Source organism: Anabas testudineus, chromosome 7 (assembly GCF_900324465.2).
Source record: "Anabas testudineus chromosome 7, fAnaTes1.2, whole genome shotgun sequence".
Lineage (NCBI taxonomy): Eukaryota > Metazoa > Chordata > Actinopteri > Anabantiformes > Anabantidae > Anabas > Anabas testudineus.
In genome coordinates, this window is record NC_046616.1 from 13,834,966 (window position 1) to 13,859,991 (window position 25,026).

The window sequence follows — 25,026 nt, forward strand, 5'->3', positions numbered from 1 at the left end:
TTATAGGCTCCCCGGGGGACTGTGGCCAGGTAATGGGCGTGTCTTAAAGAATATCCACACACCTAACCTCGGGAGGTAATTTCCCAAACCTATAAATAGTTCCGGGTGGAGAAATAATCTCTCACTCTCATGTAACCAGGCGATATCGTATATATACAACACACAGTATAATCTTTTGACTGAAATATTTATTTTTATTAATATTGGCAACATGAAGAACCCAGAGTAAACAAAATAAAGATTGACATTTATTATGTATTTCTGTGTTCTCCTCAAAACATCCATGATTCAATTGGATTTTAACTGGAGTAGGTTTACTCACTGAAGTTGTGACACTTTACACCCTTCCTATTGTCTCAACGTTAAAAGACCCAAATCACAGACAACACCTGACTTCCCCTTTTGTCATAGTCATGCACACTTGGTTCTATATACTTATGGTTAATAAATAAAATAATAGGAAATATTTCTGCAACCTGTAGTATTTCTTTGGTTTTGTAGTTCCAATTAAAAGACTGACAGCAGATAAATCCAAACCACTTAATTAATTAAGCATCTAAATTCTTGAAATATCTAATGAAATTCCATTCAACATCCATACAGTCATTGCAATGGTGTGGATTCACTTATTTATTGAGTAGTGCACATCCATTATATACTGTAACGCAGACAGAGAAACATGGTAAATATAGTCTTTCACACGTCACCAACTAAAATAACTTACATTGGGCAAACTGGGACGGGTAGGGTGGCATGACTCTTCCCTGCATACTAGAGGGAGTGCGTGAGTTGAGGGAGTAGGTGGAAATAGATATAGAGATCCTCTTATGTTGTTCCGTCCCGTTCTTCATTATGTACACATCGCTGCACAGCCAGCCCTGACTTTTTCTATCACGTCCTCAAACACTCTGGACAAGATAAGAGAGTTGTACAGCAAGAGATTAACACACACTTAGATGTGGGCACACACATACAAGCACAAACACACACAAAATCCCGCATTAAAATATGAGAACTTCTGCTGATCCTTTACAGGCACTGGTGGAAAGATAATGAGCAGAAATATGGTTAATCACCTCAGTCAGGGATGCTGGACGTTAGGATCTTAATGTGTGTATGTGTGAGATCTGCTGTGTATTTGCCATCAAGGCTTTTCTGGCTCAGTTTCTGCCATCTTAGCCCATTCTCCTTTCCCCTAACATCACTCCACTCAGCCTGTTGACTCATGGTAATGTGAAGAGTTTTGCTCTGTGTCACATCATCTGGAGCCATTTTTAGAAGCTGTGGAGTGCTGCGCTGACATCACCCCCTACCCTCCCACCCAAAGGTGCACCCTGTGTAATCCCCCATTTTCCCCTTAAGGGGCTCTCCCATTTATGGCTGCGTCTCATGGAGCTGCATCTCGTCACTCTATGCAGACTCACAAGCATGATCGCGCCATCTACAGGGTGCTGTCTGCACTCGACGCTGCTCTTGTAATTTGATCACGAGTGGACAGCTGTATATACAGGTGTGAATGCATCCACACAACACATTAAGGATGCACTAAGATCTGATCACTCAAGTCCCACTTGGGTGGGGGTGGAGGGGCTGAGCAGGACGGCATGCAATGCCATTTGCAGCATAGTGTGAACACACATGTCCCTGGCTATGCTGAAGGTTAACTTTGCACTGTGCATGTAGCACAACTACAACTACATCCAATTCATAATGTCAAACAACTAAGATCAGGAATTGAAGTCCTATAGTCATAGCTGTAAATCTGAAAGCAAAATGTTTTAAACATGAATATGTTTTAGTTTTGGCTTTGTACAGAACCACTAGCATTATGTTCACAATAAAGAAAATACCCTTTAGTCATAAAAGAGCTGCATCTAAATATAAAAAATCCTGTCCCGCCTGCTCCTGTTGACTATTTTCCGTGTCGTACCAGTCACATGATGAATGGTGAAATTGACTCCCAACCTGTGGGAATCCCACAGAAATCCCGTGACCCTAGTTATTCACCACTAGCACATGCTGCTTTTAAGACTTTATTCAGTCTTCTCTTGTCAGCATTTGAAGTGACACTGTGAGCAAAGCCCCTGTGCACTTGCTGAAAGGCTACACCACTCAAGCATTTTTGCGGCTTAAATGAAAGTGCCAACACCAAAACACAAATGTTGCTGCCCCCCAGTGAGGGTATTAATAGAAAGTTGAGAGCTGTAAAACATCAAATTCGGCATTTCTATGTGACTGAGCAACTTTTGCCACACTAACACATCTTAAAGCGGGGACTGTAATGTAAAGGATGTACAGAGGGCCACAATGGACCAGTGTGAGTCTGTCACTGACACTCACACAACCTTTTTCTGTAGAAGCTGAGCTGTGTTTAGTAATAGGGATGGCAGGAGCATATGATCGAAAGATATTTTCTTTTATACAGAAATAGAGAAAAACAGAAAGCAATGAAATGCAATCCTACAAATCAAAAACACCGGGCTGCTAAACATTCTTATCGTTTCTTACCTTTGGAGGTTTACATGTTGGTTTATTTGCGCTTGTCACTGTCTGGAAGAATAACCTCTGTTGGGAGAGAAATATAATTATAGTTTTATTTTACAAACAATAACCGTGATTTATGACAAATTGGAGAATTTAGAATAATTAATTCTGCCACTAACAGGTAACAACTCTATGCAAATAGACTCTGTGCTGTACACACATAGAGGAGTCACAGTTTAACAGGCTGACAAGTTCTCCTTTCACAAGAAATGGGCACTGCGGTTTCCTTTTATTAATGGTTGATTGCACATTCACCACCCTGCTGCTAATTATACTCCCTGGTGCACAAAATCTCCAGCTGAAAAAAATGACCTACAAACTAACTATTACCTTATGTGTGAATGATGTTTGCTGCAAGGAAATGATTTAACTTTTAAAGATAAGTAGGTATATGCACACACACTTATGACATTTATTTTTTAAACAGACTCAGGGCAGAGAGCCACAGGCAGACTGAGGAAGTCAGACTAACACACTGTTGATTTTAGTATTTTCATGCAATTTCTTGACAATAACGTCACTGAATAAACAGCCTTAGCTATTAACCAATAACTGGATCCATCGGTTGCCTGGAGATACGTACGTTTGACCTCGAGCTTGCAGGAGACGGTAGCCTCTCCCTGGGCGTTCTTGGCTCTGCAGGTGTACACGCCACCATCAAAGCTGCAGGGCTTACGGATCTCGAGGGAGCAAATGCCCTGGTTGGAGATCTGACGAAACTTAGGGTCATCACCAATGACCATCTGATTTTTCAGCCACTCAATCTTTGGCTAAGAGAAGGAGAGGAAACAAAATTGCAAACTTAAATATATTTCATAGACAATTTTAGTCATGCTAACGCTATAGCTTAAAGGTGCCAGTGTCCCCCTCTGGATTGGTACGACATTGGTGCCCATAGAATCCAGATAACCTTTAAGATCTCTTCTGTCACGCTCTTCATGTAAATTGTGTAATGTTCTTAAGAACACAGACTGCAAGAAAGTGCTATAGCAATTTTCTTTTGCAAAGTACTTGTATGTAGTGGCATGACTGCTCATCGAGAAAGATTTAATCTGAAAGTTGAACTAGGCTACATGTTAAGTAACTGTAAGGTGACTGGTATCTTCACTGAATCTCTATGTTGTGATCCCAGGCATGGACCAAATATATTTGAGCCTTTGGCAGTGGAAGAGATGATGCCGCTGATGATGATACTGTTGCAAACCAACACCTCCAACACATGCTTTTAATGCTGTTTTTATATGAAGAGCTGGGTGTCTTATTTCATGAGATCATAGTTTGGATCTGCACACCAGATGGAATTAGGAATCAGCACAACCATCGGGGTCAAAAAAATTTGACTCGAAGTAGATTTGCCCGTGTGAACATTTGGCATGCTGATATTAGCATTTAAAAGATATGTCTCTACAGAGCTGCTAACATAGTGTTATTAAAATGTATCTGCCGTATACTGGAGCAATATCCTCACAGGATAGCAAACACATGCTGTCAATGGATTTGGTGGTTCTGGGGTTTACCTCATATGGTGAGTGTTACTGGAGCGAAAACACACACGACCTAAACATTAACCATGTAAATCCATCCATACGTTCATCTCTCCTGTTCTTATTGTTCTATCTTCCTTTGTCCCTTTCCTGTCCCATCATGCTTCTACCTTTGGGCATCCATGTGTGTGTTACTTCAAGAGACAGTCGCACAGATAACAAAGATAAAGTCATGCACAGGTGGCAAAAATAGTACCTTTGGTGATACAGCAACATTTCACTTAGCCATGAGAGGACACAAGATATACGTCTTATCGCAGTCTCCTCTTTGTCTTTGCTGCTCGTCTTTCTCAGCATGCTCTCTGCCACTACATTTGACAGCTCTTTATCAGAGACAGCAAGACAGCTTATCACGCTACATGTCCCTCTGCTGGACCTCAATGGGCTCTGGACACTGAATCGCGGGAGAGAAAGTAGCTCAACAAACACATGCTATGTCGCTTACAGTCGATATTAATGTGTGATCATTGAATTTACAGAGAGGAGAGAGAGACAAAACAGCACGAGAGAATACTACACTTTACTCATAGACAGACAGAAAAGACAATTGGCACATTCATGGTTTTTAGATCCTCCAAACTGTCTTTAAAACATCCATCTATTGCCAGTCAGGCATGTTGAGCGTCACCCAAGCCTACACAAATTCCTGTTTGATTTGTCTCAACTACATTAGCAGTGCAGAGTACTGCTTTCCTTAGTAAAAAGCCACGGACAGCTGAGACGTACTGTATGATCTACTGCATTTCCACTATGGCCTATCATCTAAGCAATCTGCGTCAGCCAGACAACTGTAAAGATATGTTTAACTTGAGGAGTGGCTGCCAACAACAGCGACATACCCAAACTTCACATAGAAATGCCAGGGTGAGCCCTGCCCTGGTTCCACAGAGGATCTTTATAGAACTGACATCAAGAAGAATACACACTCAAATTATTTATTTACTTTACTAAAAACAAATGTTTTAAAATACCACATCAGTAAAACAGGATTCAGCTTTTTAAAATGAGAAATACTTCAAATATCAACAGGATATAGCCATCTCGTCTCCACAGAAATCTACTGATGTTCCCCTAGGCCCTCCTTGCTATGTTAAGTGAGCATGAACTCCAAATATTCAGTCAGAGGTTAAAATACCAACCAATCAGCAGCTGGCATTAGCTATAAGTGAGGCATAAAGGGGGGGCGCAGTGATAAGAACAAATGTTCATACTGCAGTGGTAACATGAATAGGGATGTATTCTGCAAAATACAATTATTATTTTTTGCTGACAAACGTTAGATTTATTCTTGCTTAACTTTTAGTCTTAAAAATGCAAGTCCAGGCTGACTTTTTAAGAATGCTTAACATCAAAAATAAGATTTTCAGTTTACTAGCAAAGACAAACCTACATATAAGCTCCTGAGTATAGTTAAATGAATCAGTCAATTAAAACATGATTAATTACTGAGGTTAAAGTTTTAATACATATCCTACAGCTACTCTAGCTAACAGTAATGACGGGGTTTGCTACAGGTTGAATTGTAATGAATGAAACTCCTGAAACAATCTCATGCAATCCACTGTCACATCAATTAAACTACATTCCCAGTTAGTTATAAAACAGTCGTGAAAGTGTGCAAAGTGTGCAAAATCTACATAAGAACAATGACTTGAAAATCTCCTATCTCCAAATCTTTGAAAATAATAGCAGCAACATGTCTCAAAAAATATTTACCCATCACTGCATTCTGTTATTATGCATATTTTGCCCCAACTTATGTGGAATTGGAGTGCATGACAGCTCAAATTAAAATAAAAATACATTTTAAAACATTAAAACTTCTCAGGCCCTTTATGAGGAAACTGAATTCCATTAGTTTAGGACTTTTGAAGACCTATAATACACTGCATGAGTCTCTCTATAAAGAGTATGACTGTATGTCTGACCTTTGGAGAACCACGAACAGAACACAGCAGTTTGGTGGTGTATCCCACAGTGGCTGCACGGTCGTTGAGGGGTGTGGTGAACTTTGGTGCCTCACTGAAGTCGTGCTCCGGGTACTCAGGAGGCTTGTAGACGATACCTGTGAACGCATGCAGCGCGGTAAACATCTGGGTTTTGTCTGTAAAATTACAACACCAGTCTGAATTCAAGTGTTTTTAAAGGGACAACTTAAACAAATATTTAATTTAAGAAGAATCTTTGGGTACAATTCTCAATCCAGACATGATGCTTTGGTTCTTATTTAAGACAGTGGCTACATGTCAACAGTAATTCAGCAGTAACACAGCATACTAATGAGAATGTTACCAAAATGATTTCTATAGTAGCTGAGCAGGCAGTTGTCCTCTAATGATTAAAAAAGTGCCACGGCTGTTTCCACTCTTCAACACTTTAAACACACGCTCCAGACATTCACAGTCATTAAACTGTAAGCACCCACTTATAGCGCAGCTCAGCCACTAAACCGTTCATCATATTTAGAAAATGACCCGAGGACAATTAAAGTACTGCACGTGTTACAAAAGGTCACCTGTTTTCTGGATGTTAGCCACCTCTTTGGTGACAGCGCTCTTCTCACTGATGCCCACTTGGTTCTCTGCAAACACCCTGAAGGAGTACGAGTTGCCCATGATGAGGTCTGAGATGGTGGCACTGAGTCTGTGGTAATGTTCCAGCACTGTGAACCATTCCTGTAGGTGGAGAAACAACAGATTTATTTTAGCACAGTTTCCACAGGAAAAATGATCCAATCTTAAAATCAAATAAGTCAATAAACAGATCATTAGCTCGCCATCTTCGGTTAGATCATCGGTGTCTGCTGATTTTTGCAGCTTCTGAAATCTACCAACACCTGCCAATCTCCTGACTGTGACCTGTTGTTCTCCTTCCTGTTGCCAATTGAACAATTCAAGTTGCAATTAATTTCTTGTGTGTCAACATCAATGAGAGAAATCAGATTTTTTACTTAGAAGAAGATATGATCTACTATATGAAGCAAACTTACTGTTAATGTCAGCTTTTAATCTGGCTTACATCCTCAACACACAGTGTGACAATGTACTGTAGTTGGATTGGTGTGAAGAATGTGTATTTATGTTTTAGTATCTGCCGTACTTCTGTCTTCCTATCGGCCTTCTGGACGGTGTATCCCGTAATGTCTGTGTTGCCATTATCTTTGGGAGGAGTCCATTCCAGGGCAGCGTTGAAGCCCCAGGTGTCCACCAGCTTCACACTGGCAGGAGGACCAGGCCGCTCTGAGGAGACACAACAACAGTTACCTTACAGATTAAAATTATAACCAGCGTTTTACTCAAGGCATGAAACGTGTCTTCTCCCCATCTTGTGAGACCAAAAGTAACTGGCGTGTTTTCATGTGCACATATGTACGTGCTTGTTTACAGTGGGTGCAAACATAGCTACATGAAAGAGCAGCGAAACGTTTTGACCTAACAAGAAGGAAGACCAGTTGCCACGGCTGAACTACCAGATATGCATGACATGTGCAACTCACCCACAATCTGAAGGGTGAGGGTGGCTTTGTCTTCAAAGCTGTCCACTTTAACAGTCATCTCGTAAACACCAGAGTCCTCCCTCTGGGCAGTGCGGATAAACAAGATGCTGTCCTTGTCAGTGTTCCTGATGTTGACCCTCTTTGAATCCAAAGGCTGACCATCTTTAAGCCAGGACACCACAGGTTTGGGCTTTCCCTGAGAAAAAAGGTGAGGCACAGGAAGGTAGGTAAAGTTTTCTAGGTCATAAACTATACACCGTGTGTGTGTGTGTGTGTGTGTGTGTGTGTGTGTGTGCTAGCTTACAAGAAAGGGGATGACCAAGTTGATCTGCTCTCCAACCTTCTTGATGTAGCGCAATCTGAGAAGGCGGGGCACACGGATCCTAGGACGGTCTAAAAGAAAAAAAAAAAGTGAGGCGCGTTTATCATCCACCATCTGTTTTCCCTTTATGCAACTGATTTGTTTCAGGTAAATTTGGAATAACATCACTTGGACAACTACAGTAGATCAATCATCCACCTCACAGCATTAGGGAAAGCTTCATGGCTGATGGAGCCGAAATGAACCCACAAGTTAGTAAACCACTAGATGTTCTCAGAAAAAGTGATGCTGTACATGTATCCCTTTGAATAGAGGGGCAATTATAATGTATATAATGTATGCACTGGAACAATAGTAGATGACTACTGCTTTTCTCTATCATATAAATAGATGATTGAATATCTTTAGGTTTTCACTTGGTTAAAACAAGCAAACATTTGAAATTCAGTCACTAAACAACATCCCACCCAATAGCTAAAATAAAGGCCCCAGTCTTATTGATGGTTAGAATTAGTCATGAACAGAAAACGACATATACGGTATAAACATTAAAATATAGCTGGAGAAATGTTCAGTGTGTCTGCATGTGTGTGAGAAAATGTACAGTATCTGGGCAGAGAGAGGTAAAAAAAAAAGAAAAAAGAAAAGGCATCCAGACACTGCATCCAGCAGATCCTAAAATAGCTTTGGTGACGAGCGGGTCTTGAACTCTGACACATGTCGTGTATAAAGAAGCAGCAGGAAGATGTCATCACTTTTAAGTGACTGGAGCCATCACAACAACAACAACACATCTAGAAACACTGAACTACAAATGCAGCTTCCCAAAGAAATTGAGACTATACTTAAGCTGTGAATCAAATCAGGAGGATGAAACTGCATCATGGACGAGCACGGCATGTACCCGGTCACTATTCTGGTTGGTTTCGTTCAGGTCGGGTGCTAAGCATCTCTCGCAGGTTTCTGCATAAGCAGCAAATGTCTGAAAATCTCTTTGGGCTTACATGATACATAATACCGCCAAGCTGTTGCCCTCCATCACCCACTAACCCTGCTGCAGACTGTGTCCCTTCTCTGTCACTCTAAATGTCCTCATATCTCACTTGCCATCAATCTCCTATGCATCTTTTCCTAGCTATCACACAGTCACACTCTCTAACTCCATCTCACTTGGTTTCTTGCCCGTAGGGTTTCATCCTCCTTGTTGTAACATTTGTCACCATAATGCAGCTGCAGAGGCCGGGATCCGGCTCCTGCAGCTATCATTTGCCATGAAGCTCAGGTCTCCCTCCAGATTTGATTCAAACACTGATCCCTGCTAATCAGCACACTTCCTAGCAATGCCCAGACGTGTTGCTGGCATTATAGCATCCAGCTGCCAGCAAGTCCTCCAGCAAACAATCTATAATCTGTCTTTGACTCTGGATAAAGTGTCTTTGTGGGGGGCTTTCAGCATATGCAGGACAGCGTGTCTTTAGCTGGTGGATGTAGATAGGTGTCTGATCAGGACAGTATGTGAAAGACTCACAGCGGAACTTAACCCCACAACCACCAGCTCATAATCCATCAATTAGGCTAATGTTTCATTCCCCTCATTTGACCAACAGTTCTGGTGCACGGCAGCATTCCTCCACTAGAGTTTCCTGTTTGTTCACAGCTGTTTGAACCCCGACCAGGAAATATGCTCAGAGACAGCATGCTGTCCTTCTTAAAGTGGATAACTCCGGCAGCTCAGGTCACGGTACATCAACGTGACTCAACGTGTGGAAACAAATGCACCACAAAACCACCCTTGTTAAAAAGAAAGGAAATGTTGTCAGTGTGACTTCAGCAAGGTGTCAATGTGCAGTCCTGCAGACTTTTGTGCCTCTTATGACAGACAGTAGAAGGGAGAGGACAGGAAATGAGGGTTCACATGTGTTTTAAATGCAAACCATTATAACAGGAACAGAAGCCAATAGTTCAAATTAAAATAAAGCAATTAAATTAGAGGATTGAAAAACTAACATGAAAAACTGTCTAAGCCAAAGCGAAGACATTTGAAGCAAAGCACCATGAGAAGAAATATTTGTTGTGTTAGCTGTAAGAAACAGACAGGGGAACAAGTTTATCACGGCAAAATAAAATGAATATGAAAATGTAAATGCTACATTATGAATAGATTCATTTTAGTGAGAAAGTCACAGTGAGATTACACTCCTAGAGCTAAATTGATAAAGGTTTTCACAGTTTAACTGTCAGTTAATGGTTCAGGCTCAGGCCGTCAAAACAAAAAAGCAACACTTGCTCTAGATATATATAAGATGTATGCTGTATGTTGGTATATTTGATTTTTGATAAATAAGTAGACATATCTTCCATTTTTCTTTTTTTCTTTAGGGTGGTAACTGCAGGAAGTCCACACTGTAGATATTATTTAGTAAAATAAATATGCAAATAAGAAACGTGTGCGTTTTTTTTAATCGTCTTCTTTGTGGTGTCAAACCTGCAAAAATACTGAAGATGTGTGTACATGCTAATGAAAGCATGATCTACAGCTAACGAAAGCACTTGTCAGCACCAGCGGGATTTATGAGTGAACATCTGTGAAGTCCATCTTAGGCCGCAGCAGTTAAAAGCACCTTTGCCTTCGTTGTTGCAACATGAGTATTTTAAGGATAGGTCACAAGTTAGAACTATCGGAGAGCTCTTGATAGATAGCCTGCAAACAGACACACAATTTTGTTTTTATAGAGGCGAAAACTAGTGTACTATTTCTGAAGAGAAACTTCTTTTGGACTTTAGGGACTATTATAGAGTAACATTTATTTTTGGAAACATATTCACTGATCTAAAGCTCCACAGATACAGAGCAGAAATTAATCGAACCAACCAAGACATAGTTGTAGCCCCTTCCACAGAGTGTAGCTTCCCTTTAAGGAGACACTTCCACATGGTCTGTTGTACAGCTTGAGAAATACCACCGGCTGCTACTCACCAGCAATCTCACGAATTGGCACAGGTTCAGCAAGTGTACCAGGTTCACTGCGACCGCCGGCGTTTACAGCCACCACGCGCACATGCAGCAGGTCACCAGTTGTCAGGTTCGTAATGCAGTAACGGTTGGCCAGGGTCGTTTCCTCGTTAGCCACAGTCCAGTCTGATGCTGCAGGGAAACCAGGAGCGTGCGTTAACACATGGTTTATGTGCCATTTTCACTCTGATTGGTTTTTATTCCTACATTTTTCTTTATTGAGTGTAAAACATCACTCAATAGGACACGTTAGGGGGTTTATCACCTGTCGACACAAGTTTACAAACAACTTGCCCATAAAAAGTACACTTTGGCCACCATCATGAAACCTCAGAGGGCATGCTGTCATCCGAGCAAACAAGCTCTTCTAAAAGTGGCGTCAGGAGATACAGTGACAGCCAGTGAAACGCTGCCTGCCGTATACGGCCAGGACGCAGTTATGAGTCTATCTGCCTCCTGACGCTGTGGGGACAGGTGCAGCCTCACATACTGTACATACACACATAAACATGCTTACTTCCATCTTTGCGGTACTCGATGGTGTATCCATTCAGCCCAGAGTCTCCAATGGTCACCGGTGTCTTCCACTTAATGGTGAGGCTGGAGTCATTCACATCATCCACAGATACATCCAGAGGAGCACTGGTGGGGACTGAAGGGGGATCAAACAGAGCAATTTATTTACTGAAGCGGACGACAGAAACATGAGCTGGAATGATAATGGATGTACAGATAATAATGATTTATTATCTATATTATGTGCTACTAATGACCATCTGTTGATTTAGATTTAAATAATTAAAAAAATTAGAAAAATGTGAAACATTTTGTGTGAAACTACAGTGGCAGGAAAATGTATGTGAACCTTTTGGAATTTCATGGTTTTCTCCATTCATTTGTCATAAAACATGATCTGATGTTCATCTTAGTCAAGAGTATTAACTCTAAATATAATGTACCTAAAGTAATAACACATACACACAAAATCTGATCTTTCATGTCTCTATTGACAACAACCATAAAAGCTGCTTTAGTTCTGTCATATTCCTTGGACGTCTCATGTGTGGCTCTTTTAAAGTCCTTCCATAACATCTCTTTTGGGTTGAGGTCAGGGCCATGACTTGGCCACTCCAACTTCATTAAGGCATTCTGTTGTGTGTTTTGGGCCATTGTCCTGTTGCATCACCCAACTTCTCCATTTGTAGATTATAGACTGGTGAATTTCTATCATCTTTGACATCACTTTGTAACCCTTTCCAGCTTTATGTAAATTGATTGTAGATCATCTGAAAGCTCCTTTTAGTGAGGTCTGGCTCACATAAGTGTATTTGTGGTGACATTTAGCTCAGTTGGTAGTGCAGTTGTCTATAAACTCCAGGCTCAGTGGTTCGACTCCTGGTTCCTTCCGGCTACATGTCATGGTGCCCTTGGACAAGACATTGAAATCCCACAGTAGCACTGTCATCTACTGCAGCTGTCCAAACAACAATTTTCCCAAGGTTATCAATAAAGTATTAAAGTCATTATTATTATTTCTTCTTGTGCGGAGCAGCAGTTAGAGTGTTGTTTGTCAGTTGAAGTAGCTCTAGTCCACACCTCCAAACTAATTTTCTGAAGTTATGCTAACACCTGAATGTAATTAGCTTTTTTGAGGCCTATATTCAAAGGGTTCACATACTTTTTCCATTTCTACAGTGAGGTTTCTACGGTTGTTCTCAAAGACATGAAAGATCAAAATTCTTTAGTGTTATTACTTTAGCCACAATATGTTTTTCACTTAGATAAAGATCTATCTATACATTTTGGCTTGAAAACTCTGATCAACTGATCAACCAGTTCTGAATATACTTACAATTTAATATTCAGTTTAATCTGCTAATGGATTGTTGGAATTACTTCTCTAATTACTGCTCTTAAACTTTTTAAATTACTGCAAAGGTGTTAATAACCTCATTGCCTGAAATAGAACTGATTGATCTAATTTTGTAATAAAAAAAGGGTTTTAGTATATTTAATAGTAAAAAATTCAAATATTTCCTGGTTCCAGCTTCTCAAATGTGGGAATTTGATACTTGATTGTAGCACACTGAATATCGTGGGAATGTTGGTCAGATAAAACAATACATAAATAATAACCTCTGCCTGTGGAAATAATAACCAATATTTTTTTTTACCGTTTTCGGGAAGACAGTTCAGTTTCTCATAGACTTGAGAGTTTAAAGCAGGACAAAGCAGACAACAGAGTGAGAGTATAAATGTTGATGTTACCTGCTGGAGGTGGGGGCGTTGGGGCCTTGGGTGGCTCCTCTACCGTGGCAGCTTCTGCGGGAGCAGCTAGCATTACACAAGACACATGTTAATTGTTTACATCTTCACCCTATAGAAACATTTCAATTTGTAACTTTTCAAAACTTTCTCAGTTCGATTTCTAATTGGTGATCTGGAAAAGATACAGTGTAGTTCAATGTTTTGTCATGAATCCAGTTGTTCTTACAGCTGGGGAAAGGTGTGGTGGATGGCACTTAACTGGAGGCTTTTTAAATAAGGTAAAATAATGAATATTGTGTCGGGCAGCAGTAATGCTGTTGTCTCTGTGGTGGTTTATGTTTACTGTCTGCAGGAGCACCTGAAGCAGAGGCGGCGGCCCCCCCGCAGCTTGTTAAAATGGCATTAGGAAAGCCAATTAGTGGCCTGCATTATAACATTAATCATGCAGGGAATCAATCAGTGTCAAGCTAATTTGATCAACATATTCCCCAGTGAAGCAGGCAGAGAGGCAGAGTGGTGTGAGCCAAGCCTTCAGTATTCACTGCGTGAGAAGGGATGGTAGGTGACCCTGCTCCAGAGACACTGTAAGACACCTGCACATAGCAGAAGACCACCGCCTTTCCAGATAGAGACGCACCATAAAAACACAGAGATCAAATGTCACACACACCCTAACACAGCCCATCCTATAATCCAGCCAAGATCTCTGAGATGAGTTGGCTCAGCTTTATACGCATTAAGAAATAACTGAGGCCAGTCCAAACCAAATGCCATATCAATTTATTACAGCTTTTTCCGTTTCCAGTTTCAAACCTCTAAACGTGCACAATATGAAAAAGCATTTTTACTGCACTTTACTGAATTTGTCATAATAAAAAGCCACAGTTTAGTTCAGGGATTTGAATGTCCAATGTGATCTCCACGTGTTTAACTGCAGACTCTGTAAAACTAATGTTTTCAGTTTACATTAAGGTGACAGGTTGGATTATTTGACCTAATCTTTTGTGTTTAAGTTAATCAACATCAGATTAGTGAGGACAGTTTCCTCCTCTTCCACGGAAACGATAAATAAATACGGTGACTTTATTCCCACGGTACCTGCTGCGCGCTCTTCAGCTGCGCCGGTGACTGCAGCTCCTCCCTCGACAGGTGCAGCAGTAACTTCCGCAGGTGCAGCTTCCGCAGGTATTTCCGCAGGTGGAGCCTCGGTCGGAGCGGGTTCAGGTTCCCGGACGGGCTCGGGAGCCTTCTCGGCAGCCTTCTTGGCCGGAGCCTTTTTGATGGGCGCAGGTTTTCCTGGCATGGTGCTGACACAAATCCAGTCTTCTGGATGAAGGAGGCCGGGGTGTCTTAGGTAATATATATAGCCTGAGGGTTGGTGGGCTGGTGGAGTGGGCTCTCAGGCCACTCCACCCATTCCCTGACTTTGAAGTCCCCCCCCCCACTTTAGTCACATCCTCATCTGTGTGTGGACCTACACAGCCAGGGCAGGTCCGGCCTAGTTTGAATGCAAATAACGCACATATTCACATTTAAAAACAGTTAAACATTCACCTAACAAGTGCAAAGTACTATCTTACCGTGCCTAATATCACCACGTACTATTAAATGACCACACATCCTCATAAATAATAAAAAGCTCATATGAGCGCCATCTAGTGGACAACACAATGAAAGCAAACGACAAAGAGGCTTTGGTGTGAAGAATGGCATGACTTTATTAAGTCCATTATTCAATGTTAGACATATGGGATTTGATGTGGTTATAGAGACATGCCATACAACCATTGTTAGGCCCACGTTGTAAGCCAAGTGCTCCTTCCTGCTGGAGGATGACAATAAAACCACCGTGGACGTCCGCTATCTGCATACAGGGGGGGGGGGCCAAGCCATCTCGTAGATCTCTACACTTTTGAGTGATTGTTGTCGCAGATGCACTGACTATTTACAGTGTGTACAATAGTGATGTCATGTACAAAAGAGAAAGAAAACTTTACAAATATTTGCGTAAGAAAAACAAAAGTCTGCTCTTAAATACAATGTGGAAAAAAAAGCAAGATATCCAGTTATTAAAAATCCCTCCCGTGATAAGGTTTAAGTGTGACAGGTCCAAGAAAACAAAACTTTGGGAACACATCAGGTATACATGCATTGACATTTCATCTCCAGGCAAATATCTGTTCTTGCACAAGTCTCAGGCGACTCCTCTAAGATCACACACAAGCAGCCCAGTCATGATACACATTCTCATCTACTGCAGACCGAACTGACTCACACTTCGTCTTCACTATCAGCCAAAGGCCCGACTCGATAAACCCACTCTCGACCCAAATCTGGGTCTTCTAGGTGAAGACATGAAAGTGAAGTGACATCAGAGTAGGCGAGAGGAACTGATGTTGTTTCCTCTAAATCGAGGCCTCCATGTGGTAGATAGCAGCTCAAAAGCAGCTTTAGGCCAAACTGTGTTTCAGGCACAGATAAACGTAGGCATCATGTCCTCTACTTTCCACCAGCACTGCATTTGGAAAGCTGAGCAACGTCTGGACAGAAAATGGTAGTTTGAGGTACTTCAGGGTCAAGAGGGAACAGAGCTGAGAAATAAATAAAAAAAAAGAAAGTTTGCTACCTGCACTTTCCTTCTCTTGCACATCTTGTTATACTTTCCTTCATCCCACAAGTCAACATATGAGCAATAAATACTCTTGAGTACTCTCTAACATACACTGCCCATCCAATAAAAGAAGTCACACACTCTAATATTTAGTTGGACCTTTAGCTTTGATTACGGTGCACATTCACCATGGCATCGTTTCAATAAGCTTCTGTAATGTCACAATATTTATTCCCTTCCAGAGTTGCATTAATCTTTTGCCAAGATCTTGTACTGATGATTAGAGTTGGACCCTGCTTCACTTCTTACCCTGATCCTCAGACCACATGACCTTCTTCCACTGGACAGTTCTTAACCCAGTTTTAGTAGTTCATCAGTCTCCTTAGATGTTTTTTGCATGCATGACAATAATTTGACTCTGAAACTGCTTAACATTTTTTCTGCAACCACAGGAAGTGTTAATGAAAAGCTACTCACTGCATCAGTTAAAATAACTTGTTGCCAGCTGGAACATAATCATCATTGCAGTAATTATCCAGAGGAAGGCTCTTACCTATTTGCTTAGTTAAATCAGGATGGTGACTTAGTTTTTTTGGACGGGCAGTGTATATTATGTGAAAACCAATGAAGGAAAGAAATGGGCAGAAGTCACTCACAAATGAGTCAGCTATTCTTATAACCAGCCCTTAATCTTACTGTAACTCTTAACATCGCGTGTGAGGAAGGAACTGACTTCAGCACATCGAAAAAAGTTATAAAAGATATAAAGAGGAAGGTATATGTTTTTTGTACATATTTTTGTCACATGATGACAACGGTTTTTACTGGTCTCCCTCGCTTCCTCGTGATCCTCATAACAGTGACAATAAGTATGCCTCTGTGCTGCCTGCGGCTAACGATAATGGCATGATTAGTATACATAGTGGGTGGTAGTTACTGTTTAGAGATGAAGGTGACTCAGTATAAAATCTTACAAAATGAAGATTTTCAAAGCTGTATCCTCATCTATTACAAGAAAAGTTTTTAAACCAATATGTAAATACAGAATGTATGCAAGCATAGCCAGACATGGCAGCCAGACTAATTAAACAAGCAGTTTTTTCTGTGTTTAAATACAGTATGTTGAGTTAAGGATCAGTTTAGGTCGGTTTATGTGGTTATAAAATCAGTATATTACTGGAATAAACCACTGATGTTGACATTTTCTATACAGACTGATCCTAAATCTGATTCAGTATTCAGTTAATTTTTCACTCATGCATGTTACGTACAGCTTCACAGTTATAGAATCTAATCCATGATATCTCTGAATGACACAAATGGCTGAACTGAAAAAAAAAAAAACAAACATTCAAGGCTATCTTTATTGTTGTTATTGAGTGTGTTATGTACTACTGAGCACCTTTAACAAGACAGAAATCTCACCAGGAGAGCACTGATGCAGGAATCAGTAGGTGTCGCCATCTAGAGGAAATACCAACAAATTGCACAATGTGGCCACACTGATAGTCCCTCATTTGATACACAGTCACTGACACAGCCTGATTAAATCCAACTACCACAAGTAGAAAATAAAGTGCATTTTTTTAGTTGCTGCTGAGTTATGGTCCTATCTTTTGGGAATTCAGACTCTTACTCAATTGAATTTCGTTCTGAAAATAAACACAGGAAGCACCAACAGTTGTGGTAACAGTTGTGGCAGTCCAACAAGAACAAAAGAAAGGGAACAAATGGGTCTTGATCAGTAGGATTATAGGTAGTACTTTGCATCATACTATTCTGGTTACCATGCATTTGCAAACTCAACAACAACTCAACTGGGACAAACTGAAGACAGAGAAGAGGCAAATCAATCTCTTTCCCTGACATGATCATCACAGCTTCCTATGAAAGCAGTTTAATTGCCTTTCTGATGTTCTGTTACCAGAGCAGAGCAAACTCCTTGTCCATATTCACCTTCTGTGTAAAGTTGCTTTACATTTTGCTTTGTAACTGCTCACTGAGCACACAGCAACATTTATTATCGAGTCTTTAAAGTCTCATTGGGACTGCGGTTGGTTGGTGCGTTAGCTGTAATAAAGACGCCAAAGCTCCATAGCATGAATTAAAGTCACGTGTGATCCTCAGAGTGTAGCCTGCAGAGTGGAATCCAGACAGCCTTCCCGCTCTGGAGACTCGATGTAGTTGGCCGACTCCTGGAGCTTCAGCAGCATCGCCATCTGGGAGGGACCGAGAGGTCAAATATCAAATTAACAGATATGTTAATATTTCTTGACATGCATTACACAAGTGTGCCCAAAATGAACACATCTATGACTCCCCGCTGGCATTAACTAGTCCCCATCTCACTCACCAGTGGGTCTGACTCCAGCGTGCTGGGTGGAGGTGTATCTTTGGGGGGCTTCTTTTCTTCACTGAGTGGACCTATGCTGGGGGGAGGTAGGTGAAAGAGCCTGGACTGGTCCTGCTGTGCATTAGGCCAAGGGAGGGTGCCTCTCACCCAGTCAACTGGATCCTCCCATACTGCTTTCTGTCCGTGGACCTGAGGGGTGAGACAGAAATGTATGTTGAACAACACATGAAGAGTAAAAGACACTGACTTTGTTTTTACCATTAATGTTACACTTATGCTTGTGTTCACCTTGATGCCGTCTTTGGCTCCCTCTTGCAGATATGGTATGATGGAGTGGTTCCACAGGTCAATAAACCATTGCCTGAACTCTGACACTGATACTGGGCATGACAGGAAGAAGCAGGGACCTTGGGAAGACAAAGATTCTTATTACTCGCTGCAAATATCCAGGTATCCGTGTTTTCTACCTTACTGCACACACTATATCTCACCTATAAGGAAATCTGAAGTGCTGTGTTTCTCCAGGAACGTGTGGAGGTGGTACCAGAGCTGAGGAACCCAGTCAAGTACACAAAGTAGAGCTTGGTGGCGTGCTGAGTCCTGTTCCTCAGGCTGGTAGGCCTCCACAGCTTTACGGTGCAGGTACCTCAGCAGGAACCCATTAGCTGGTTCCACGTTATTTGAGAACATCACCATCCTGCAACCATGTGCAAGAAATCTTGAGTCTCCACAGTAGAATAATGTTGTATTTAATAATGTTTCACTGCAAAAAAGGCACCTCAAAGATCTACTGGCTTTGTGCTCACCTGAAGCTGAGATGAAGGCCGTTGTTAGATGTCATCTTCACTGGCTGATTGGTCGTTCCAATGATGTAAGGACTGAAACATACACAGAGTAAATCCTGTTTACATTTGTATCAATATAGGGTTTAAAGCCAAACTGGAACTGTTTAATGACACTCACCATTTGTGATGCTTGCAGGTGAGCGCTCCGTTAACAAGCTCAGTGGTGGCTGCTGAATCGCTAATGTCATCTATGATAACAACCAATGGAACTTCTTCTCCACTGTGTCTGTCAATCTGATTTGCTAGATTGGACAGATACAACTGCAACTCCTGAAAGCAAAGAAAGTTAAATAAACTGTGTATGAATCCATGAAATTCCCTGATAATTGCCAATGAAAAAATTCAAATCTGCATTGCTTTACCTTCGGCGACTGATGATGCATGTTGAAGGTGACAACAGCGTTGCGACCCGGAGGACAGGGCTCGTGGTCGGCCTCAGATGAGTCTGTCCGGCTGCGATGCAGGAGGTAGTGGGCCAGACGCTGAGCCAGGAAGGTTTTTCCTGTCCCACTGGGCCCAGACAGAACCAGGCGCCTGTGCTTCAGCAGCAGGCTGATGTAATGCAGCATCATAGGCTTAGGAATCAGAGTCTCAAACACCAGTGAGTCAACACATTTTTCTCTGAGACCTATAGAGCAGCAGACGCATGGAAGAGAGAAGCAAGAGGTGCATTTACTATTTAATACTTGCAAATGTAGTGGTTTTTCATTCTGTAGCCCTTTATTATAAAATCTAAGTATATACTTAAATATACACTTAAATATATACTTGGAACAAATGTTCAACTGCAGAGTTGAAGAAATGCACTACTAGGAGATTACACCATAAACAAACAGACAATAAAATGATGCAAAACTTCGGTTAAACTCCTGATATAGTTTCTACTTAAAGTCCAATACACTCACTAACCTTTCAAGGTGACAAATATTCGGGCAGAACCACTACCGAGACAATGAAAAGGTGAAGCCTGAGGTTTTTCCCCTCCTATCACCCGCTGCTCTCCCTGGGTCAGCTGATAGGTGTGCAGTGAATCGGAGGACAGGCCCAGGCTGGCTGTTGGGTCCACCTGAGTTAGGTAGTCCTGGATAAGAAAGGAAAAGATGTAAGGAAAGATCTACTCCTCATAGCTTAGTATTTATTTGAAACACCATGTTGAGAGAGGACAACTTACTTTGAAGGTCTTTGCTATAAGACAGTCAAGACTGGTCCAATCAGTCCTTGCGCTGACCAGCACTGAGCCCAGGTAATACTCCTGCTGCTGTTTACTGTCCTACAGAGACAGAGAGGAGTGCTCAGTTGTCAGTCTCTTTTTAATTTTCAATTGAAATGGTCGAGGTTATTTGGCAATACTGTGATTTCATGTGTCAGGTGTTTACCTCTGCTTGATCTCCTGTCCGGACCAGTACTCGTGCAGACACCGCATCCCGCTGAGAGGACACACTTGGCATGTCAACTGGAGATACGTCTGAAAGATAGTGCACAGGGCATGAAAGAAATATAATGTAGAGCTTTTATTTTATAGTGCAAATGACTGTGAGCTCGAAACTGGTGAAGAGTCTGTTCTCTTACCTGGATCTTTACAATCATTCAAACTGAGGCTGAAGGACTTGGTGAGGGACATGCTCACTGGCTGCCTCAGTGATGGGCCCAGAAGAGAGGCCAGGCCTGAAGGCTGGGAGGTGGAAGAAGTGGGACCAGAGCCTGGTAGCTGGAGCTGACTTCCTGTTTTCAAATGGTCATTCTCCGCCTTCAAATTCTCCACCGTTGACTAGAACACAGGCAGGTAAAAAACTTTGAATGTTTGCACAAGTCCCTCACCTGTATGCTTTAAGGTTATACTCATGCATTTTATACTGTATACTCGTGCATACGGGTAAAACAAACCTGCATGTTGTTCATGGCTTCTCTGAGTTGCTCCAGCTGATGAGCGGAGTTTAAGGCCTCCAGTCGGATGTCTGTCAGTTCCCTCTCTTTGTCCCAGAGTTCTGAGCGCAGGTCTGATACTGCTGTTTCTTCACTTTCTCCCTCTTCTGTAGTCTCCATGATCCTGAAGGGGACAGGATGGAGTGATCAGCGAAAGACACCAACCAGGGCTAATGTTTCACTGCTGATCAAAGAGCTGCATCAAGATGGCTCGGGACTTACACAGAGGAGGTCGCAGAAACAGAGGTTTTGAGTGATGAGGGCTGAATCTCTCCTCCTTCTCCCCCCTCGTGGGGCATCTTTGGGGAGTTGGGAGCTGAGGAGTCAGGGGTGGCAATTTCCTCAATGTCTGAGTAGGTTTTGGTGCCTTTCTTGATGCTGAATGCCTTGTTGAAGGAACTCCTCAGCTACATAGACACATGGGTTTAGGGACAAGCACAGAGAGAAAGAAAGACTGTTGAACTAATATTCATTAGGACTCATTTATTACTGAGTGTAAAAAAAGAAGGAGGTATTAGGATTGTTAATTGGCACATGCTAAACATTACAGGAATAGTTTGTCTTTTTTTCCCCTAAAACATAAATCTGTTGTGTTTACATTCAGATAATTTTGTCCCCTTTTCAACAGAACAGGTTGATTTCACTCGTTCAAATCTTTATGCAAAGCTGATCTAAGCTGCAGCGCCTTCATACTTACTAGACAAAAAGTGTGGTATCAGTTTTTGGCAATAAAACATTTAAGTATATTTGCCAAAAATGACAAACTATTCCCTTGAAGTTTTCATTTCATGTCATTTGCAAACAGGTCACAGTTATAGTAAGTGCATGTGTATGGAGATTTAGTTCCCAGCTGCAATATGAGGAAGGGTTATGCAGCAAAGCTGTATGTTAATTATAATGCTGACCGATAGTTTTATTTTATAAAATACACAATAAAGCATGGTGTGAATGAGATATAACTGAAAAACATAATTGAGCTAAGACATAGACTTTTAATGAAATGTCATGTCTGCTGATTGCCGCTCTAACTGAATTACAGCCATCCATTCAAATGAAATATTCACAGAACAGGCAGCCAATCAGAAGTCTAAGAGGTGAATCAGCAGAGATGCAGTGCACTTGAGTATTCAGTAGCAGTTTTAGATTGTCCATCATGCTGTTTGACAAAAAATCTTTATAGGGACACGATGACTGCACTCACCTCAAAGACCTAAAACAGCAAAATAACACAACAGAGGAGGAAAGACTGGTCATATTTTATTATCCATGCTGCTTTGTCATTATTATCATATTATCATCAAGGCGAACGGACTGAACATAGACAAACACTAAGCTGGGAGTGTGAACACACTGGCTCACGAGCAGAATGCATCCCTTCTTACCCAGCTTTTCTTCTTCTTTTTCTTGGCATCTTGGTCCTTCAAGCTACCAACACTCGACATGCTGGTCAGACTGTTAAGACTCGAGATGCTCTCACATGAGTTTTGGCGTCGGATTCTTAGGTCTGGAAAAAAGAAGAAGAAAAAAAAAAGCTCAACATCAAATCACAGGCAGATGTGCAGAGAGACACACGAAGACAGAAAGATCAACTGGTTGATGTCCAAACCTTTCATGTTATCTGGATTGTTTAAGGCTCCCTGTATGACAGCCTGGGCTTCTTCATTCCTGGCCTTCAGAGCCTCAATAGTCTCCCGCAGCTCTATCAGCTCTGAGTCCTGCAACATTTCATTTAAACATTTTATTTTTTAACTACACATTTCAGCCAACTGGATAACATTCATCAAATATTTGCTTACTTTTTAATATTTACAATAAATTGTATTGTAAATACAGTATTATACTGTCAGGTGTTTTATGGAGGACTAGTATTGTCTGATGTTTTAGTCAAGTACTACAACTGAATCCCACAGTTTGAGCTCATACACCTGATGGGCTTGATTCCCCGCTCGATGTTAGCGGTTCAAAAGGACAAAGAGTTCAGAACAACAGAGCCTCTCAGTGCTGCTTACTGTGTGCTACAATCAGTCCCACTCCACACTAAATTGAGCTGCCTGGCCCATCTCCTCAAGGTTAAAGAGGCTGTGTGCTCCAGGCTGAGCTGCACAGGTCAGTGACCTGGCACAAACAACAAAGACTTCTTCTGGAGCGGTCTAGACGGGGCTTTCAGTGGGAGCAGCAAAGCATGAAGCACTAAGACAGGCTCCTCACTTTTCTACACACAAACACACACTGAACACTGCCTTAGGCCCTGATCAGTTTATTCACACCAAAACAGATACAAAGGCAGAAGAATGCAGGAATGTGATGTCCGCTGTGAGTGCATGTGCAAACAGTTTGCGCTTAAAGCTTCATGTTAAGCTTCCGAAAGTTTTCTTTTTGGTGCTCCTCTGTCCTTCCCTCACACGAACTCTCGCTGTGCGACTGCACCATGGGCCTCTAACCTACATTCAGCTCCTCCCTGCTAATGGTGATCAAAGTCACCTCACTCTGTATTTGCACAAATGGCTGCACTGAGCCCACAGCTCATAAGAGGGGCACAATGGTGGAATGCAGCTGGAATTCAGGTTTGTGTGCGAGTCGAAGTGTAGGTGTGATGGATGCTGTTACCTTCTGCTCGTGGCTTATTGACAGACCCTGAAGCCGAGTTGTCATCAGTGCTAAACTCTGCTCGAAGGCAGCCACCAAATTTGCCTGTTGAGAAAAGAAGAAAGAAAAGTTGAAGATCAAATATGCGGGCAGCAAATCTATTTCTCCCAAATGTTCATTGTACTTCTTTTTATAATTTCTGACCTCTTATTGAACATCAGTAAGTATAGGGAGTGCGTTTTTAGTTGTGACATTTTCTTTGACTCTCATGCTTTGTATATTATTGTATATTACCACATAAAGGCTGAATGGTATGTCTCCTGTGGAAAATTCACCTCCTCCCTAATCTCTCTCTCACACACACCCACTTTAGCCCAGAGGAGGAAAAGAAAATTACTTTCCAGTCTCATTTATAGAGCCCATTAATACAGTAAAATAATGGATACAGCACAGTCATTAATCCAGCACATTATCATGCTGTAATCCATGTATAGGGCTTGACTAGTCACTGCTCGTGTATTATAAGGTCAAAAAGGGGAAGAAACACACACCCGTGCAGAAACGTTTGATTTATGTGTGGTGCATGAATTCATGCATAATTCCTGGGCTGTTTTCACGCATTTGGGCCGATGAATATGCTGACAGGGTGGTCATACAGGAACAACCTTGCAGAGTGGATGAAAAGGGGTGAAGCACCTGTGTGTATACAGTACTGTATGTGCGTTTGTGTGTGTATCAGTACTACAAAGTGGCTTGGGGAGAGGTTCAGAAATGTGCTGAGACTGCACTGAAATAATCTACGACTGACATACCACAGCTTGGAATCAAACTCTCTCTCTAGGTGGGGAAAATCATTATAGGCAGTGCGTTAAGGTCTGGACCCGCTGACTGCAAGAAAACATGAGCATAACCACAGCAGCAGTAAGTGGCTCCCGTAACCAGGTTTAACATTCTGTGCAAGTCTTATTTTAGTTTGTTCATTACATTAAACTGCCACTCTATGATCCAGTGACGCACAAGACAAATATGATTCTGCCGAAAATGCCTTTAACAAGTGACAAACTAAGCTATAGGGACCCAAACTGCTTTTGCTAGTTCAATACTGGTCCTCTCATCAGGATATCTGTTACCTCAGCCTTAGGGCAGATGTCACTGAGGTGGACTCATCATCAAGATGAGTGACAATCACTGGGGTGTAAAACTACAGAGGGGCTCCGACTAATCCTTTAGTTGCTTAGAGGTAAAAGGTTAAATATCACTGGTGACATGAAATTGTCACTCAAATAGATTAGTGTTTCCAGAGTGGTGGTTTTCTCAATATGATATCTTATCAGACATTTCCAATTTCCAGTGATTTTCCAATTATTTTGCATTCCTGTTTTGATTATGTGTTTGCCCCATCCCCTAACTGTCTTCTGTTTTCTGTTTTAATACTTTGTTCATTTAATTTTTTCATTGCTAGGGAGATTTATTTAAAAATATTTTACATTTATGCTTTTTCCAGAGGAACCTATTAGGAAA

General features: G+C 41.6%; 2 protein-coding genes across 10 annotated transcripts in view; both read right to left on the minus strand.

Moving 5' to 3' along the window:
- Window positions 1–376: 376 nt before the first annotated feature.
- Window positions 377–14,505, minus strand: mybpha (myosin binding protein Ha). Its single transcript, XM_026368069.1, has 12 exons — window positions 14,286–14,505; window positions 13,188–13,253; window positions 11,437–11,571; window positions 10,884–11,051; window positions 7,889–7,977; window positions 7,585–7,780; window positions 7,188–7,327; window positions 6,604–6,763; window positions 6,017–6,153; window positions 3,128–3,314; window positions 2,509–2,565; window positions 377–908 (listed from the first exon to the last, which is right to left on the minus strand). The coding sequence occupies exons 1-11, from the start codon at window positions 14,488–14,490 to the stop codon at window positions 2,531–2,533; spliced, it is 1,518 nt and encodes a 505-aa protein (XP_026223854.1). The 5' UTR covers window positions 14,491–14,505; the 3' UTR covers window positions 377–908; window positions 2,509–2,530.
- Window positions 14,506–17,144: 2,639 nt separating this feature from the next.
- Window positions 17,145–25,026, minus strand: part of LOC113167426 (neuron navigator 1-like) — a 68,758-nt gene continuing 60,876 nt past the window's right edge. For all 9 annotated transcript variants that reach the window (XM_026368035.1, XM_026368033.1, XM_026368032.1 and 6 more), the window contains 16 exons: window positions 23,527–23,610; window positions 22,526–22,634; window positions 22,302–22,423; window positions 21,142–21,326; window positions 20,881–21,043; window positions 20,566–20,764; window positions 20,373–20,461; window positions 20,168–20,266; window positions 19,906–20,077; window positions 19,359–19,624; window positions 19,115–19,266; window positions 18,958–19,029; window positions 18,643–18,848; window positions 18,440–18,558; window positions 18,152–18,340; window positions 17,145–18,017 (listed from right to left, as the gene is read on the minus strand). In XM_026368035.1, the coding sequence (XP_026223820.1) occupies window positions 17,922–18,017; window positions 18,152–18,340; window positions 18,440–18,558; window positions 18,643–18,848; window positions 18,958–19,029; window positions 19,115–19,266; window positions 19,359–19,624; window positions 19,906–20,077; window positions 20,168–20,266; window positions 20,373–20,461; window positions 20,566–20,764; window positions 20,881–21,043; window positions 21,142–21,326; window positions 22,302–22,423; window positions 22,526–22,634; window positions 23,527–23,610 (2,322 nt within the window). In that variant the 3' untranslated portion in view covers window positions 17,145–17,921. The remainder of the gene's footprint in view (window positions 18,018–18,151; window positions 18,341–18,439; window positions 18,559–18,642; window positions 18,849–18,957; window positions 19,030–19,114; window positions 19,267–19,358; window positions 19,625–19,905; window positions 20,078–20,167; window positions 20,267–20,372; window positions 20,462–20,565; window positions 20,765–20,880; window positions 21,044–21,141; window positions 21,327–22,301; window positions 22,424–22,525; window positions 22,635–23,526; window positions 23,611–25,026) is intronic.

Bases quoted from the DNA above. Each gene is read 5' to 3' on its own strand.
- mybpha (XM_026368069.1), bottom strand. From the start codon at position 14,490: ATGCCAGGAAAACCTGCGCCCATCAAAAAGGCTCCGGCCAAGAAGGCT. The intron at 7,978-10,883 runs GTGAGTAGCAGC...TTTTTCTTTTAG, and splicing joins GCCAATTCGTGAGATTGCTG to ACCGTCCTAGGATCCGTGTG. The intron at 7,781-7,888 runs GTAAGCTAGCAC...CTTTTTTCTCAG, and splicing joins ACTTGGTCATCCCCTTTCTT to GGAAAGCCCAAACCTGTGGT.